The 16912-nt window shown below is 46.1% G+C and overlaps 1 protein-coding gene across 3 annotated transcripts in view; it reads left to right on the top strand.

Moving 5' to 3' along the window:
* Positions 1 to 16912, top strand: part of Tnfrsf19 (TNF receptor superfamily member 19) — a 99109-nt gene that overhangs the window by 50311 nt on the left and 31886 nt on the right. For all 3 annotated transcript variants that reach the window (XM_006986326.4, XM_016004919.3, XM_016004918.3), the window contains exons 4-5: positions 1868 to 2046; positions 10241 to 10326. In XM_006986326.4, the coding sequence (XP_006986388.1) occupies positions 1868 to 2046; positions 10241 to 10326 (265 nt within the window). The remainder of the gene's footprint in view (positions 1 to 1867; positions 2047 to 10240; positions 10327 to 16912) is intronic.

Here is a 16912-nt window from a genome sequence, read left to right as displayed (position 1 = left end):
TGAAGGTGTGGGTCACTCCTCCAGGAAAAGAGCCTAGACCTGCTGAGGTACTTGCTAATGGTGGAGGAAATGGTAGTAGGGAAAATAGTTACAAATACCAGCTAAGGCCACATGACCACTTGCAGAAATAGTGATTATAGTTGATATGAATGTTTCTGTCATATTTTATTAAGAATGTGTTTATGCCGGGCGGTGGTGGCGCACGCCTTTAATCCCAGCACTCGGGAGGCAGAGGCAGGCGGATCTCTGCGAGTTCGAGGCCAGCCTGGGCTACCAAGTGAGTTCCAGGAAAGGCGCAAAGCTACACAGAGAAACCCTGTCTCAAAAAAACCAAAAAAAAAAAAAAAAAAAAGAATGTGTTTATACAGATATTTGTATTTTCTTTCCTTGTTATCTTTATCATATAATACAACATCAATTAAGAGACCATTAGTGGTTATCATATTTAAGTTTTGAGATACCAAAAGAATGTCCCTCAAGGTACATTGCCACCTATTCTAAAATTTATTATGTGTTTGTGGTTTATGAGGGACAGTTACATCATATTAGGTATAATTATGACCTGATTAAATATATAATGAGTTTGCGATTGTACGTGGAATAGTTCTGTCACGTTAGATGTAATTATGACCTGGTTATTGTTTTCATTTGGAAATTATGCAGGTCATAAGGAGATAAGATTGTGTGTCAAGTTGACAAGGGGTGGACTTGTAATGGCTATTCTTGGTTGATAACTTGACTACATCTGGAATTAGCAAAAAACCAAGAGGCTGGGCACAACCGTCAAGGATTTTTTTCTTATTAGATCATTTGAAGTGGGAAGACCCACTTCTAAACCACATCTTTGGAGATGGGAAGACCCACCTTTAATATGGGCCATACCGTCTGCTAGCAGCCTATGTAAGGACATGGAAGAAGGAAGCTTTGCTCTTTGTCTGCTTGCTCTAGCTCTCACTGGCAAGTCCATTCCTTCACTGGCATCAGAGCCTACTTCTTCAGGATTCTGATGTATACCGAAGACCAGCTGAGACCTCAGCCTCATGTATTGAACAACTAGTCTTGAACACACAGCTGCAACCTGGGTTTTATACTGCGTTACAGTCATATTCTGTGATCGCCCTAGCTTATTTTGCTCTTGAACCTGTGGAAGTAGTCTTCTGGGTGCCAGAGTCTTTTTATTTCATTCATCCTGTAAAGCCAGCTCAGTGTCCCGACAGGCATCACACCTGAGCCTTGAGGCCTTTGGGTGTTTTGTTTCCTTTGCAGTACAAAGGATTGAACCCAGGGCATCCTGTATGCTAGGCAGTCCCTCTACCTCTGAGCCACAGTCCAGGCTCTAGCTTGTGACCCTTAGTACCACTTGAACTCTCTTTGAACAGATCATTAACAACCCTTCCGGTCACAGAAAATGTTCAGCCGGTCAGCATTTTAAGGCTTATGAAATCTCTCACGCAGCTGCCTTTATCTTCTGAGGTTGCACTGCTGATAGTGATGTGCTTATTTTCTGCCTTGATGGGTGAACAAGTGTCTGAATGTTCCACTGGCTTCAGCTTCTGAGCAGTCACATGGCTGACTTAATTAGGAGAGAAGAAAAGTGCCATAATTCTGCCCTAATGCCCCAGTGGGAATCTGGGAGATCTTTTCTTATGCACATGCTCACCACCTCTGGAATAAAGTGGATGGCTAAGGACACTTGGGTAGGTCACAAGAGAGATTATTAGCCAGGGAAGACACATTTGAACTTGCTGAAAGGGCTGCCTTTGTGCCGGGGAAGGCGGGCCTCGGTGGGTCTTCTTTATCCGGCAGCCTTTCCTTTTTCAAGCTTGCAAAGTATGAATAGCTGTCTTTTACCCACTAATCCCCACAGGAATGTGGCTTCGGCTATGGAGAGGATGCACAGTGTGTGCCCTGCAGGCCGCACAGGTTCAAGGAAGACTGGGGCTTCCAGAAGTGCAAGCCATGTGTGGACTGTGCGCTAGTGAATCGCTTTCAGCGGGCCAACTGCTCACACACCAGTGACGCCATCTGTGGGGACTGCTTGCCCGGGTGAGTTGGGCCATTTCTTCTGTTGTTTAATTCGATGTTTTCCCAGGCATGTCTCTGTTCCCTCCAGACTTGAAAGCACAGCGGTAAGAACTTGAGGATGTTTGGGCAACATTTGCAACTCCTTCCTTCTACGGCCTCTGAGCTTGCTCTGTTCCGGGCACTTGTGATAAGACAGAGAGCAGTCACCCTTAAAAGGGATGTGCCCTGAAAACCTAGAGTTCCTACAAACGAGGGGACAGAAGCACGCAGACAAACGGACAAAGGGACTGACAGGCAGCTCACAAGAGGAGCCCCGTGAGCCGCAGCTTTGGGTGTTCCCTCGGTCCCTGCAACAGGTCAGAGGAGAAAGTAGCAGAGATTCTTGACTGTGTGGAGCTTGCCCCCCCCCCCTTTTTAAGGCTTCATCCAGGCCAGTGGAATCGTTCAACAGGTAGGAATGATTGCCACCAAGCCTGCTGATCTGCGTTTGAACCTAGGACCCTCCCAGTGGAAGGAGAAAACTAACTGTCCACAAGCTGTCCTCTAGCATGCATGCCATGCTGTACACCCCCCCCCCAATAAATGTTTGAAAAATACCATCTCACAGTATTTTTAAAAAGAGACAGGGCTAAGGATGTAGCTCAGCAATAGCATGCCTGCCTTGTGTGAGCAAAGCTCTAGGTTTGGTCCCTTACCTCGCACCCCGCAACCTGGAACCCCACCTCTGCAGAGAGGCCCGATGAGTCCCAAGAGGAGAAGAGTGGTGTAGGGTAAGAGTAGAAGAGACAGAAGGTGTGAATGGGGAGAACCTTCCATGAACTCACTGGCATGTATCCTGGGAGGTCCACTTGTGTCTAGGCAAGCACATCTGTTGTGACATGTAGGACTTAACAACATTTCAACCTGTTCTGTAACTGTCTCTTCACTCTCTGGATGGTATCTTTGAGGCCCAAAGTTTTTTAGTTTTGAAGAGATGTGAGACATACCTATTTTTTTTTTTTTCATATGTGTGTTTGGTTTTAGACTGCTACTTTCGCAGCCCCTTAGTTAGGTTCTGGGTCTCTGCAGAGAGAGCTGCCGACTCACTGTGTTCTCATCAAGAATACATGAAGAATTCCTGCAACTCAATAATTCAAAAAAAAAAAAAAAAGACAATTTGAAATAAGAACAAAGGCTTTGAATAGATGCTCTCTAATAATACAAGCTAATGGCAGAGATGCAGTAAAGCTGCTTGCCTATCGGGAGCCGCAGACCCGAACCACATCCACTCATGCCCACTGGAGAACCAGCCATAGATGAGAAGATGGGCAATTACACATGTTTGTAGGCTGTGTGGAAATGGAAACCTTCCTATATGAATGGTGATGGTGGGAATTGGGGGCCACATTAGGAAACGAGCTGACATTTCCTCAAAAAGTTAAATGCATAGATACCATAGACGCAACAGCTCTATGCTTGAGCCTATAATCAAGAGATTTGAAAAGTGTAGTGCATACAAAAATCTGATGTTTGTAGCAGCATTCCACATAATAGCCAGGAATCTGGGACAACCCTGCTATGTATTGAGTTGGTCCCCTCCAGAATTCTGGTGTACATGTGTGTGACAGGTTAGCCTTGGACCTCAAAGCCGTAATTGGGTCCTGACAGGTTCTCTCTCCTGAATTGGCTAAGGAGACTGGCATGGGGAATATGTCCCTTTCTTGCCCTTCTTGCCATGGAAGGACACAGTGTTTCTTCCTTCATGAAGATACAGCAAGAAGGCTGCCTCTTGTGGCCTCTTTCTCTGTCACTTAGACCCTGGGCATCTCACTTCCAGCCCCATGAGAAACGATTTGTTTTTTCTAAGTGACCTACAGCATTCCAGAAGGTGTTCTCTTACAGCACTCCAGAAAGACTTCAGACAAACCCAAATATCCATCAACTGATACGTGGATAAATACCATAGGGTAGATCTAAACAATGAACAATTACTCAGCAATAAAAAGGAAGGAAATGCTGATATCTGCTAACATTGGGGAACCTGGAAGATATTGTGTTCAGTCAAAGAGAACTGTTATTTTAAAAGGCTGCACATCCATCCGGTGGTCACCTTAGTCACATGCCCAGAACAGCAAATCCACAGATATGGAAAACCAGCCCAGGCTGCCTGGACTGAGGGCTGGGGAACACTGTGAAGGATGTGGGGTGATGGTAGTGCTTAGCAGGTTTGTTCCAGGGGTGACAAAGTATTCTAACATCAGTTGTAGAGATAGTCACCCAACTCCATGACTATATCAGCACCACTGGCAGGCAACCCTTTCAGTGGGTGACTTTTATGGTATGTGAATTATGTCTCAACAAATCATGTCATTTAAAAACTGAACTAACAAAAAGTACCATCGTTTCAAAACTCCAAGTAATGAGTATAGATAGCTATGGGGATTGTTCTGTTGCCTTGCTTTGAGACCGGATCTTGCAGTGTAGCTTGGGGTCACCTTGAACTCTCTATTATTCTCTTGCCTCTCTCTCCATACTAGATGACAGGCAGGCAGATCATGCCCTGCTGTTAATAGAGTTTTAATCTTAATGTGCCTGGAACATCTGACATGCCCCTATAGCCCCGTGGTCTACAGTTCTGTGATAATAGCATGTCTGTGTATGTCTTGTCTCCTCATCTGGGAAATGGGGTAAACTGAGGCCCCAGGAATGCAAACCTAGGCTGAGCAACACTAGAGTGACTGGCAGGAAGCCAGGACCTGGGGACTTGGTTTTTCAAAACCATCTCCTGGGATTTTATCAAAACCCCACTGGGCTGGGCTGTGCACATGCGCATGTGTGTCAGGGCTCCTGGACATCTTACTACTTCTGTTCCTCGTGGGTAAGCCCACCCATTGTCACTTGAGTCCAACCCCATACTTCCCATTCATTCTTTAAGCAGATGCTTAGATACTGGAAAGTTATCAATGAATAGACATTTGAATGATGCGTCGCAGTTTATTTCTATGATTCATTTAAAATTACCTCCTTTCTAAGGCAGCATTCATATATGAGCAGGTGATAATTCTACAGTATTTTAAAAGGTTAAAACTCCTATAGTTTGACTAGCTTTCTATGGAGAAGGCAAATAGCTGAAACCTATTTTTGCAGACAGATAAATGAAGGCAAAAGCAAACTGTTTCTTGCGTCAAAGTCAGTGCTGTCACGATTGGGCCAAGGTGGCCATTGTCACTTCTGATGCCACCCCTGCCTGCCTCCTCAGCCTCACTGCTTCAATGAACACAGCTAGTGTGGCAAGGCCACACCCACAGGAACCGTCTGGCCTCCGTGTGTGTGTGTGTGTGTGTGTGTGTGTGTGTGTGTGTGTGTGTGTGTGTGTGTATGTGTGTATGTGTATGTGTGTGTGTATGTGTGTGTGTATGTGTGTGTGTGTGTGTGTAATCCTAGCTCAATGTAGCCTGTGTGATGAACTCCAGGCTAGTGAGAGAAACCGTCTCAGAAAACAGAGGAAGGAATGACCCTGGAGGCTGACCTTTGACCTCAACAGGGTAATGGATAATACAGTAGGAAGCTGTCCAACTTACAGTGGGACCAAATCCAAAACTGGGTAAGTTAGATCAAATCCCGGCTGCATTCAGTGATTGGTCAAACTTCTACCTTGATTTGACTAAGAAAATATGTTCAAATCTGATATAGTGGTTTCCTACCAGATTTTAATAAACGCACTCACTTAAGAGCACAGACAATGTAAACAGAGGAAGCTGAAGAACTCATACTCCCTCTTTTTGAAGCATACCACAAAGCTACAGAAATCAAACATGTGTATGGGCACAAAGACAGACACACAGGCCAGAGGAATACGAAGGGGAGCCTAGAAGTCAGCCCCTGCGGATACAGATTTTGACACAGGTGCTGAGAGCAGAGAGTGAGAAGAGGACAGTTCTCCTGGAGACAGAGTCGAGAAGATGAGATATCTATAAGGGAGCAGTGAATCTGGACTCTACCTAACTCCCTGCACAAAAATCAACCTCAAATGCCTTAAAAATCTGAGAATAAGCCGGGCGGCAGCGGTGGCGCACACCTTTAATCCCAGCACTCGGGAGGCAGCCTGGTCTACAGAGCAAGATCCAGGACAGGCACCAAAACTACACAAAGAAACCATCTCAAAAAAAAAAAAAACCAATAAAAAAAAAAAAAACAGGTCTGAGAATAAGACCTAATGTTACAGAAATACAAGAAAAAACAAAAAACAAAAACAAAAAAAAACAAACAAACAAAAAAAAAAAACATGGGAAAAACCTTATGACACTGGATTTGGAGAAAGTTTCAGGCACCAAAAGTGAAGATGACAGGTCACCCTCAAGATCTCTTGTGCAGCAAATAGGGCCACCGTATGATCCACACGTCAACAGTTGACAGACAGACAGACAGCCTGTGGAATGGAAGAGAACAGCTCTGCCGGGTGCTGGGGAGCTGCCTCAGGTGGTCAAGTCCTGTAAGTACAAAGCCTGAGTTTGAGCCCCAGAACCTGTGTAAACAAGCCAGGAGGAGTGATGCATGCTGCCATCCTAGTGTTGGGGGGGGGATCCTGGGGCTCACTGGTTAGTCAGCCCAGCCTAATTGGCTAGCTCCAGGCCAGTGAGAGACCCTTCTCAAAAAAAAAAAAAAGTGGAAGACAGCTGAAGAATGACACTCAAACTTGACCTCTGGCCTCCTTACACACACACACACACACACACACACACACACACACACACACACACACGGGTACAAAAGTTTTAAAAAAATCACTAAAAATATGTGCTGGTTATAACTCTCTGATAAGGGGTTAATATCCAAATATATAAAGAACTTCTATGACTCAACAACAACCAACATTAAATAACCTGGTTTTAAAAATGGGCAAACAACTCAAGCAGCACTGTGAGAAAGATGATCGGCAATCCTGCAAATGAGCCTTTGAGAAGATGTTCACATCACCAGTCTTCAGGAAGCTGCCAATCAAATCACACGGATTTGTGTGCCTTCATTCTCACTAAGATGGCTACTACCAAGCGAAACAGAGCTAAGGAAAATAAGGATGTCGGGGGGAGTGAAGGGCTGTCCGCTGTGCACTGCTGGGGGACTCTGTGGCCACTGGGGAAGCAGAGTGGCAGTCTTTAAATACTAATAGAGCCACCATACGACCAGCAATCCATCTCCGAGTATGTACCTGAAAAATCTAAAGCAGAGTCCTGAATCGACATCCATACACCCATGTCATTTCGGCACTATACACAGTCTCCAGAAGGAGGAAGAAGCACAATTGCTCACAGACATGGATGAGCACCACATAGAACACACCCATGTTTCCAGGGAACAGGACAGAAGGTTGCTTGGCCCTATGAAAGACATTAGTACTGTTACATGCTCCAACATGGATGATGTGCTCTAGAACAGGCCAATCACAGGCAGACGATGCTATAGCTGCCCTTTAGATGAGGGATGTGGAGTCGTCCAGCTGCAGAAACAGAAGGCAGGGGAATCAGGGAACTACTGAGCATGAAGTAGGGACTAACAGGACCAGAGCCTTAGCCTGGGAAGCCGAGGAAGTCTGGAGCTCTGCTTTACAAGTGCGTGCAGGCAGCGCCGTTCAAGCGCACCCCGCTGTTCAAGCACACCCCTAAAACTGCTTATGATGGGAAACTTGCTGGTGTGCCTTTTTGTCACAACAGAAAAATGTGTATAAAATTTTTAAATAAAGGCAATGGATGCCAAATGTGGTGCATACCTTTCATTTCAACATTCAGGAGGCAGAGACAAGAGGATAGTGATGAGTTTGAGGCCAGTCTGGTCTACCTAGTGGGACCCTGTCTCAAAATGAAAGAAGCAATGGTGTAGGGAGAATTCTTGTTTGTTTGTTTGTTTGTTTGTTTATTTATTTATTTATTTATTTATTTATTTATTTATTTATTTATCTGGAGCTGAGGACCAAACTCAGGACCTTGCACTTGCTAGACAAGCGCTCTACCACTGAGCTAAATCCCCAACCCTGAGATTTCTTACTTAAAATGTGTCTTCTTAAATACTGTAATACATATCGGGGTATGGTGGTGCACACCTTTAATCCTACCACTCAGGAGGCAAAAGGAGATGGATCTCTGAGTTCCAGGACAGCCTGGGCTACATAGACAATCCCTGTCTTAGAAAAACAAAAATAAATGAGTAAATATTATAATATATGTTGATTATTTTTATACTTACAGCCAGAAAATTACCAAATATAATTTAGTTAAATATTGACCAAAAAATTAAATATTGACGGAAAAAATTTTTGTGTAAAAAAAATGAAAAAGTAATATCCAACATTTTCAACAGCAAACACTAAAGGCACAAAATACCTGTTCTAAAACCACTTAAAAATAGAGATAGATCAGGTATTGGAATTGAATGTGGACATTATTTAACATTTTAAAAATAAGAAATTCCCTTTGTGGTAAGACTTATTTTGGTGTCTGTGTTTTCCCTAATAAGAAAAAAAAAGTCCAGTTGCCAAAATAACTTGTTAAAATAGATAATGTATTCAAAAACCAGCGTGCTTGTGAGGGTGGAGGTGAAGAAGTCCTGCTGCGTTTGAATGCCCACTAAAGACTGAGAAGAAGCACTAGCCAGGAAGGGGTGCCTGGGGCACAGTGCACAGGCAAGGCCAGAGGAGCCACAGATGCTGTTGGACAGTCAGGCAGAAATGTCCAGAGCTCGGTCGGCTGCTGTTTTACTCGGTGGCTTACCGAGTTTGGGGTCCTGTCTTGTTTTGAGGGGTCTCTCTGCGTAGTTCTGCCTGGCCTCAGTCTCCTGGGTTTACAGGCATGCCACCACAAGCACACTCAGCTAAGACCTTCTTCCAACTGCTGTCCAGTTTCCAGAGTCACCAGCCTGCTCACAACACACAGGAAACTTAAGGTCACAGGTGCACAGGATAATCACTGAATTACAGTCAAGTGGAAATGACTGAGACGTTGGTTGTAATTTAAAAAGCCAAGATTCAGAAACCAGAGTTAAAGACAGGCTGTGAATATGTGAATACAGTTTAGTAAACCTTAAAGCTTGTCTTCTTTTCTCTCTAGTGTTTCCACTTTTATTTGGTTCTAAGGATGGTACCAGGGCCTCTGTTATCATCGCCCTCCAACCCCCACCCTGTGTGTATGCACTAACCTTTTCCCTGCTTTCCAAATCAAAATGATATATTTCCACATCAATTTGCATTCATTCGCTTATTTAGGAGTTTAAGCATTTAAAACCAATTGAAGCCGGCAGTGGTGTGCACACCTTTAATCTTCACACCCAGGAGGCAGATGCAGACCGATCTCTGGGAGCTTGAGGCCAGCTTGGTCAACAAAGGAAGTTCCAGGACAGCTAGGGATACATAGACGGTTTCCCTTGTCTCAAAAAACCAGAAAAAAAAAATTTTTTTTTTTTTTTCAAGACAGGGTTTCTCTGTGTAGCTTTGCATCTTTCCTGGATCTCGCTATGTAGACCAGGCTGGCCTCGAACTAACAAAGATCCACCTGCCTCTGCCTCTCGAGTGCTGGGATTAAAGGCGTGCACCGCCACCGGCCGGTCAGAAAAAAAATTTAATCCGGAGGGAGAACAGATTCTTGGTCTCTTCTTCAGTTATGGCATCACTTTCCCAGGAATGATTGTATATGATAATGATTGTAAATTTGTCCTTGTAGTTTAATTTATAGGCAGTAAATAATAATAATTTTTAATTTTATGCATCTCATTAGCTATATTGTTTATGCTTTATGTTTTCTTTTAAATAAATTTAATTTATTAATTTATTGATAGAATTTTGAGTGTCTTGAATTCCTACCATCTAGAAGCAACCACAATTAATACTTAGTATGTAACATCCCTACAAACATTTCTAATGAAAATATATGTGTTGTGTTTGGGCTTCTAAATTTCAAATGCTAAATCTAGTACTTTATTTAAGAGGTGTTTGTGGTTTAGGTCACAGCAGAATTGGCAGAGCCCACTGGCTCTGGATTCCCTCTCCAGCGTCCCACCCCAGTTGGGAAGCTTTATGCAGGGAACCAAATCTGTACAGTGTCCACCATCTGGTCAGCTTCTGGGTGCCTCTTACTTCACCAAGAGCTGGTTCTAGAGGCAGCTGGTGACTGGTAATGTGACTGACACCCGGCTGCAACAGTGAGCTTGGACGACACCAATAACCAGGACTCTCTCCTTCCTCTTCCAGATTTTACCGGAAGACCAAACTTGTGGGTTTTCAAGACATGGAGTGTGTGCCCTGCGGAGACCCACCTCCTCCCTACGAACCACACTGTGAGTGATGTGCCAAGTGGCAGCAGGCCCTTCAAATACCTTGTCTCTACCATGGGACCCCTAGTGTGTGCTCTTATCCAGACTTTAGTTGAATCTCATCAACAGTGACTTTTGATTTGCATCCCCCAGGGAAACAGACACTTTGCATTGCTGCTCCCGGTTCCTTTGAACGCTTCCTCTCAGATGCTCAGTGCAGGAGACCTGGCCTCACTGGGCTGTCCAGGTGCTAATCCCCAGATATAGCACGCTGACCCTGATAGGATCACACAGGGGGGTCTGCCTTTCGGAAGTTCCTTCTGGGACTCCCTTGCCCTCCATAATCCAGTCCCTGCACTTCCTGGCTTTTGGTTTTTTTTCTCACCTCTCAAATCAGTGAGGAGAGAGGACTCATTGTACTCGCCCAAGGTGGGGGCAGCAGCACAGGACACACTTGAGTCTTTGTGTTGACATTAGTTTTTGTGACCATTAGTTTTGTGGTTTGTCCCCCGGGCCCCGGGGCCCCCCCCCCCCCGAAACAAGAGCGTTTATTGTGTTCTAAGCCCGCATGGTGGCTGCTCACTGTCAATGCTAAGGAAAGCAGGCTAACAAACACCACAGGCCTTTAGGGGCTCTAGCTAAACTTAGATAGTATAAAAGGGCCTTTGAACACAGAACTCACATGCAACTCTCATGTGTTATGCAGCCTTTGGTCATACAAACTTGGAAAAGACTATCGATTAGTTTAACGTATAGAGGTAGACATTTCTCCATGGGTCAAACTTTCTAGAAAGTAAAGAAAAATATTTCTGAGGCCGGAAGCGCAGTGGGTCTAGTTGAGGACTTGCACATCTCAGATGGAGAGAGCCTGGGGTCTTGGTAAACTTCATCTCTGTCAAAGAAGCTTGCTGTCTTTGGCACCCTCCTTGGGAAGCTGTCCAGAGCTTAACTAATCTCCTCAAAGGAGATCTGGAAGTCTTTGGGGGAAATTATGCATGGCGCCTCCTGTTGTGATTTCTCCTTTTCTGCTTTTCAATTTATCCACAAAGAGCTTCTTCTTCAGCCCCCCTGAGGGGTTCCTGTGCCCTGGAGCGTCCTGGCTGTGGGAAGAAGGCATCCTTCAGGCTGCCTCAAGCCTGCTCAAGCCATGGGGTTTGTTTTAAGGGTGTCTGTGGAAACAGGTTCAGCTGGGGCTTCCAGGCTCAGATAAAGAGTTGTGGTCCCTCACCAGGCGGTGGTGGCGCACACCTTTAATCCCAGCACTCAGAAGGCAGAGGCAGGTGGATCTCTGTGAGTTCGAGGCCAGCCTGGTCTCCAAAGCGAGTTCCAGGAAAGGCGCAAAGCTACACAGAGAAACCTGTGGAGGACCCTGGACCCCGGATATTAGATTTGAGGAGGGTTCCAGGACCTTGCCTTCTCTTCTTCAAAACCAAACCAAACCTGGACTCACACTGCTGTGGGTTTCCAAAGATTGTCAGTTCATGTCTTTTTAAACTTTGTTTTTGTTTTCTTTTAAAAGAATGTTCTCCAGACACTTGATGATCAGATCGCTGAGCACTGCATGTAGAGAGATGGAAGTTTTAGGGTCAACTCAGGCATGGTGACTCGTCTGTAGTCTCAGTGCCGAGGAGGCAGAGGCAGGAGGATGGCTTTGAGTTTGAGGCAAGCCTGGGATATAGAGTAATACCTTATCTCAATGCATCAACAAAAAGCAAAAACAGAACAAGTCCTAGTACCTTTGGACACTCAGGCCCTCAGGAGGGGAGGGGGGTGTCAGTCTTCTGGAATGGAGGGGAGGGGGGTGTCAGTCTTCCGGAATGGAGGGGAGGGGGTGTCAGTCTTCCGGAATGGAGGGGAGGGGGGTGTCAGTCTTCCGGAATGGAGGGGAGGGGGGTGTCAGTCTTCCGGAATGGAGGGGAGGGGGTGTCAGTCTTGCGGAATGGAGGGGAGGGGGGTGTCAGTCTTGCGGAATGGAGGGGAGGGGGGTGTCAGTCTTGCGGAATGGAGGGGAGGGGGTGTCAGTCTTGCGGAATGGAGGGGAGGGGGTGTCAGTCTTGCGGAATGGAGGGGAGGGGGTGTCAGTCTTGCGGAATGGAGGGGAGGGGGTGTCAGTCTTGCGGAATGGGAAAGCCTCCAGCCTACCTGTGCAGAGGAACAGCAACATGGCTACCAGAGACAGCCTTGGTCCAGGTACTTCTGTGACATGATGCTCATCAAAGCTTATGAGTAATATGTAGGAAAAGCCATAACTGAAGTGGGAAAGGGTACAAGTAATGTGCACAGTGCAATCACCTACCCTATTGGGAACAGAACCCAAGGTCTCACACATATACTGCTTTCCCACAGAGCTGTCTCCAGCCCCTACCTACGTCTATCTTTTGAAAACCCGTACAGATAAGAAATAGACTGGAAGCTGGGTGGCGGCGGCTCACGCCTTTAATCCCAGCACTCGGGAGGCAGAGGCAGGTGGATCTCTGTGAGTTCGAAGCCAGCCTGGTCTCCAAAGCGAGTTCCAGGAAAGGCGCAAAGCTACACAGAGAAACCCTGTCTTGAAAAACCAAAAAAAAAAAAAAAAAAAAAAAAAAAAAAAAAAAAAAAAAAATAGACTGGAAAGAACTTCAAAATGCTGCATTTTATGTTTTGCTTGCTGGATTTTATAAAGCTCTGATGTTAGAAATGTGTTGCTGGGGGGTGGGGAATTGGTGTTTCCCCTCTATTTTTTCCCCCTTTAAGCAAACAAAAATGTCCAATAAGTTCAAATTTTTTTAAAATTAATTTTGAAATGACTTTGATTCGTTCTATAAGAAGGCCTTTTAAGTTGCCTTTAGAAAAATAATCACTGTTTAACAGTGTGGCTTACTAGGCATGGACGTGAGGAGCTGGGAGTGTTTTCTGAGGGCCACACCACGCCCAGCCTCCAAGCCGGCAGGTCATCGAAGCTCCAGCTTTTCTTTCTCCCACACGCAGGGATTTATCTGATGGGTATGACTTCAGGTTCACGTGGCTTGTTATACAAAGCCCTGGAGAACAAAGCAAACATCTAGTTTAAACACTTTAAACACAGTTGTACTCTGGTGAAAACCGCTTTGAATCATTTCTAAACCACTTACCTCAACCACATCAGCATTCCAGATTGAATAAACATTACTCAAAAAGAAAAAAAAAAAAAAATCCCACAGATTCTCCATTTCTCATCAGACCCAAGGCAGGATTTAGCTCTAAAATGCCTTGGATGTTTTCTTCTCTCACCTTACTGTCTCAGATGGGTGCACATTTGATACAGTCAGAACAAAGCCTGCAGCTGGAAATTTGACATAAAGTGCCTTTGTCAACAATGCCACCGTCAGCCCCATGTCCCAAGATCAACCAAGCACTACCCCCAATTAGTGCTTAACGACCTGGCAGAGGGGCTGTGGGTGGATGGGAGCCTCACTCTCACAGACCACGCTGCTGTGGAGGTTCTCAGTGTGCCTCTGGTGGGGACCGGGAATGGGAAAAGAAGAAAAAAAAAAAAAAAAAAACCAAGCTGAACTCAGGGCTCCTCAGCTATCAGCATATCCAAGAGTAGACTGCCCCCTTTGTACTGTCCTTTGCTGGGTACCCATATCAGAGGTAGATGTGTCTGGACACTGTCCTAGGAGGAGCCAACTCCTGGACTACCATATTCCCTAAGCGCATGCTCAGGGCAGGAGGAACTAAAGGCAGGAGGCAGGCGAAAGTATAGCCTGAACAAGGCAGACCAGCACAGAGATGGAGGTCCGGAGTCCTAGCTGGGGCTTGCAGCACCACACTGGACACTAGTTCTCTAAGTTATGTGCCAGACCTACTACCTGGGCACTATTCTTCCTGTTGTCTAGGGAGCAAACACAGAGTCAAAGAGAGTGACTGCCCAGGTCACAGCGCCAGGCAGAGCCACAGCTAAAGGACAAAACTCTGCATCCCTTCTACACTCTCTATCACAATACATCCTCCAGACTTCATACAAAAAAATGATGATGGTGATGTCAGTGTTAACAGTCGACTGGCAGGCTCAGCGTTCACCTAGACTTTAAACCTCTAGGCACACTGGTGAGGGTTTTCTTAGTTAGGCTAGCCTCTGGCCATGCCTGTGAGGGATTATCTTGATCTGGTTAATTGGGGTGGGAAGCCCGGCCTGAACACCCTGCCTGCCTGTGTGCTAGGTGTGGCCAGCTGCCTCGGGCTCCTGCCGCGTTTGTTTCCCACCATCGTGGATGGCACCCTCACACTGGGGAAGGAACTAAACCTTTAGTTCCTAAACCCTTCCTTAAGTCGCTTTTACCAGAGTGTTTTGTCACAGCAACAGAAAAGTAACTATGGCAATGGGGGACAGGGCACTTCTTTCTTGTGTTCAGATAAATCACGTTGGGGTGGGGCACAGGCTTTCCCTGTAAAGGAAGAGAATGTCTGTTTATTCATTTATTGTCCGGTGCTGGCACCGAGCCTTGGGATGCCGGGCAGTGCCCTGCCACTTACTTTGTCTGCAATCTCACTGTGTTGCCCAAGCTAGTCTTGAACTCATCTCAAGCGATTCCCTTGTCTCAGCCTGCCAAGTAGCTGGGCATATGGGCATGTGGTCCCCTTTTAGCCTTTCTTCCTTGTACAAGTGAGTTGTGGAGAGATTTGTTCTCTATTGACCAAAATCATCTCCTCCGTCTCCCATCCGGTATTCCTAGTGCACAAAGCTGTTCAGGGCCGCTCTAATTTCGCTAGCGTTCTTAGAACGACGGCCTGCCGGTACTGAACAGCACGCTGCTTGGATAGTCCCCGGTCCCTCTAGGAGACAGCAGCTCTCTAAAGCACCGGGAGAGGAAGCGTGGTAAAGGGTTGGCTGTGCCAGCATGAGGACCTAGTCCAGATCCCCAGCACCCACATACATTCTAGGCATGGTGGTAGAACTGAACCCCAGCACCAGAGCCTAGCGGGGACCAACTGCCTCTAGTCTAGCAATCTGTGGGCTCCAACTCCAATTTTAACGAGAAATTTTGTCACAAAAAATAAGATGGGAAGTGATAGATGAAGACACTGAGCCATCAACCTCTGGCCTTCAACACGTGCATACACGTGCAAGTGTGACTGAATATACACATATCCGATCAGAGAAAAATGGCAATGTACAGATGCAGGAGAGATGCCCATAGAGCAAGGTTCTCCACACTACAGCAGTGTGCGGATGCAGGAGAGATGCCCATGGTGCAAGGTTCTCCCTCCACACTTGCTATGTGTACATGTTGGGGTTTTGTTTCTACAGTAGTTTTTTGGTGAGTTTGCTCATAGTCAGAGGCCAGATTTTCCAGGATGCTTACTGGAACCCCTGCATGATCCACAAAGCCGGTATGCGCTAATGAAGGGCTCGGCTTACTGGGGGTTGTGAAGTTGTCTCTGGTCCCTAGACCAAGTCGCGCTGGTGTCCAGCCAGGTCACTGCTGGAAAGGAGGCTGTTCGTGGAGCCTCACTGTGGTATTGTATGGGAGAACAGCGAAGTAGGGCTGTGTGCCTCCAACAGATACCTTCAGCAAAACATGGAGGAAGCTGCTCCCAGACATGTCTGAATTTAGCTTTCTCCTGCTCAACAGAACCTACGAGAGAGGGAGGATGGAGATGATAGAATCAGAAGAACAGAGCAAAGGAAGCACAGCCCTGGCATGGGGGTGCAGCTTAGAGTGGCAGCCTCCTGACCTGATCTAAGCAGAGACTCCTCACTTCTTCCTTTTTGATGCCACTGCCCATGCGATGCTTGTCTCCAGTTTACCTCTTCTTTCTGCTGCTATTGCATAATTCCATTAATTTATCAGAAAGTAAGCAGAAGTGGTTCTCACAGGTTGCTTAGTTGAAAATGCATCAATGAAGAGGACAACTCCAAACCAAACCTAGACACCTGCACAGCCCCCGTCATTACGGCCCCCTCTGCAGAGGACGCCATTCGAAGGCCTCCCTTGAAATCTACTTTTCTACGCTAGGGATCAAACCCAGGGCCTTTGCACATGGCAGGCAAGTGCCAGACCACTGAGCTATGCTCCCAAGTCTTAGTATTTTGAGACACTGTCTTCCAATATAGCCCAAGCCGGCTTTGACCTTGACATCTTGTCACCTATGTCTCTAGAGCACTGAGATTCCAGTCCTGTGCTATCACCCCAGGCTATGTGCTGGTCTTTTGCTGTAAGAATCACCAAACTGTGAGAGGGAAGGCCCCGGAGAAAGAGAGCTAGTGAACTGGACGCAACCAGAAGGCAGGGACAGACCATCATTAAGGCATCATCAAGCCAGGGCTCTTGATCCCAGAGCAGCCACAGGAACCCAGAGCACACTGTCGTTTTGTGACACTGAGTGCAAGACAAGCAGACTTGGTCATCCTAATGACTGACCCCTGAGGTTTTTCTCTAACGGCATTGAGTACGGTGGTTAGAGGTCTTGTTTTTCTAGATGCTCAAAGGGGAGGGGCAACCAAATGACATTGTGGGAGTCTTCTTCTTCTTCTTCTTCTTCTTCTTCTTCTTCTTCTTCTTCTTCTTCTTCTTCTTCTTCTTCTTCTTCTTCTTCTTTTTTTTTTTTTGAGAGTCTCACTCTATAACCTAGACAGTGGTTCTCAACC

This window comes from Peromyscus maniculatus, chromosome 9, assembly GCF_049852395.1.
Source record: "Peromyscus maniculatus bairdii isolate BWxNUB_F1_BW_parent chromosome 9, HU_Pman_BW_mat_3.1, whole genome shotgun sequence".
NCBI classification, from domain to species: Eukaryota; Metazoa; Chordata; class Mammalia; order Rodentia; family Cricetidae; genus Peromyscus; species Peromyscus maniculatus.
The sequence above is the reverse complement of the archived record's forward strand: the minus strand, read 5'-3'. Positions and strand labels throughout refer to the sequence as shown.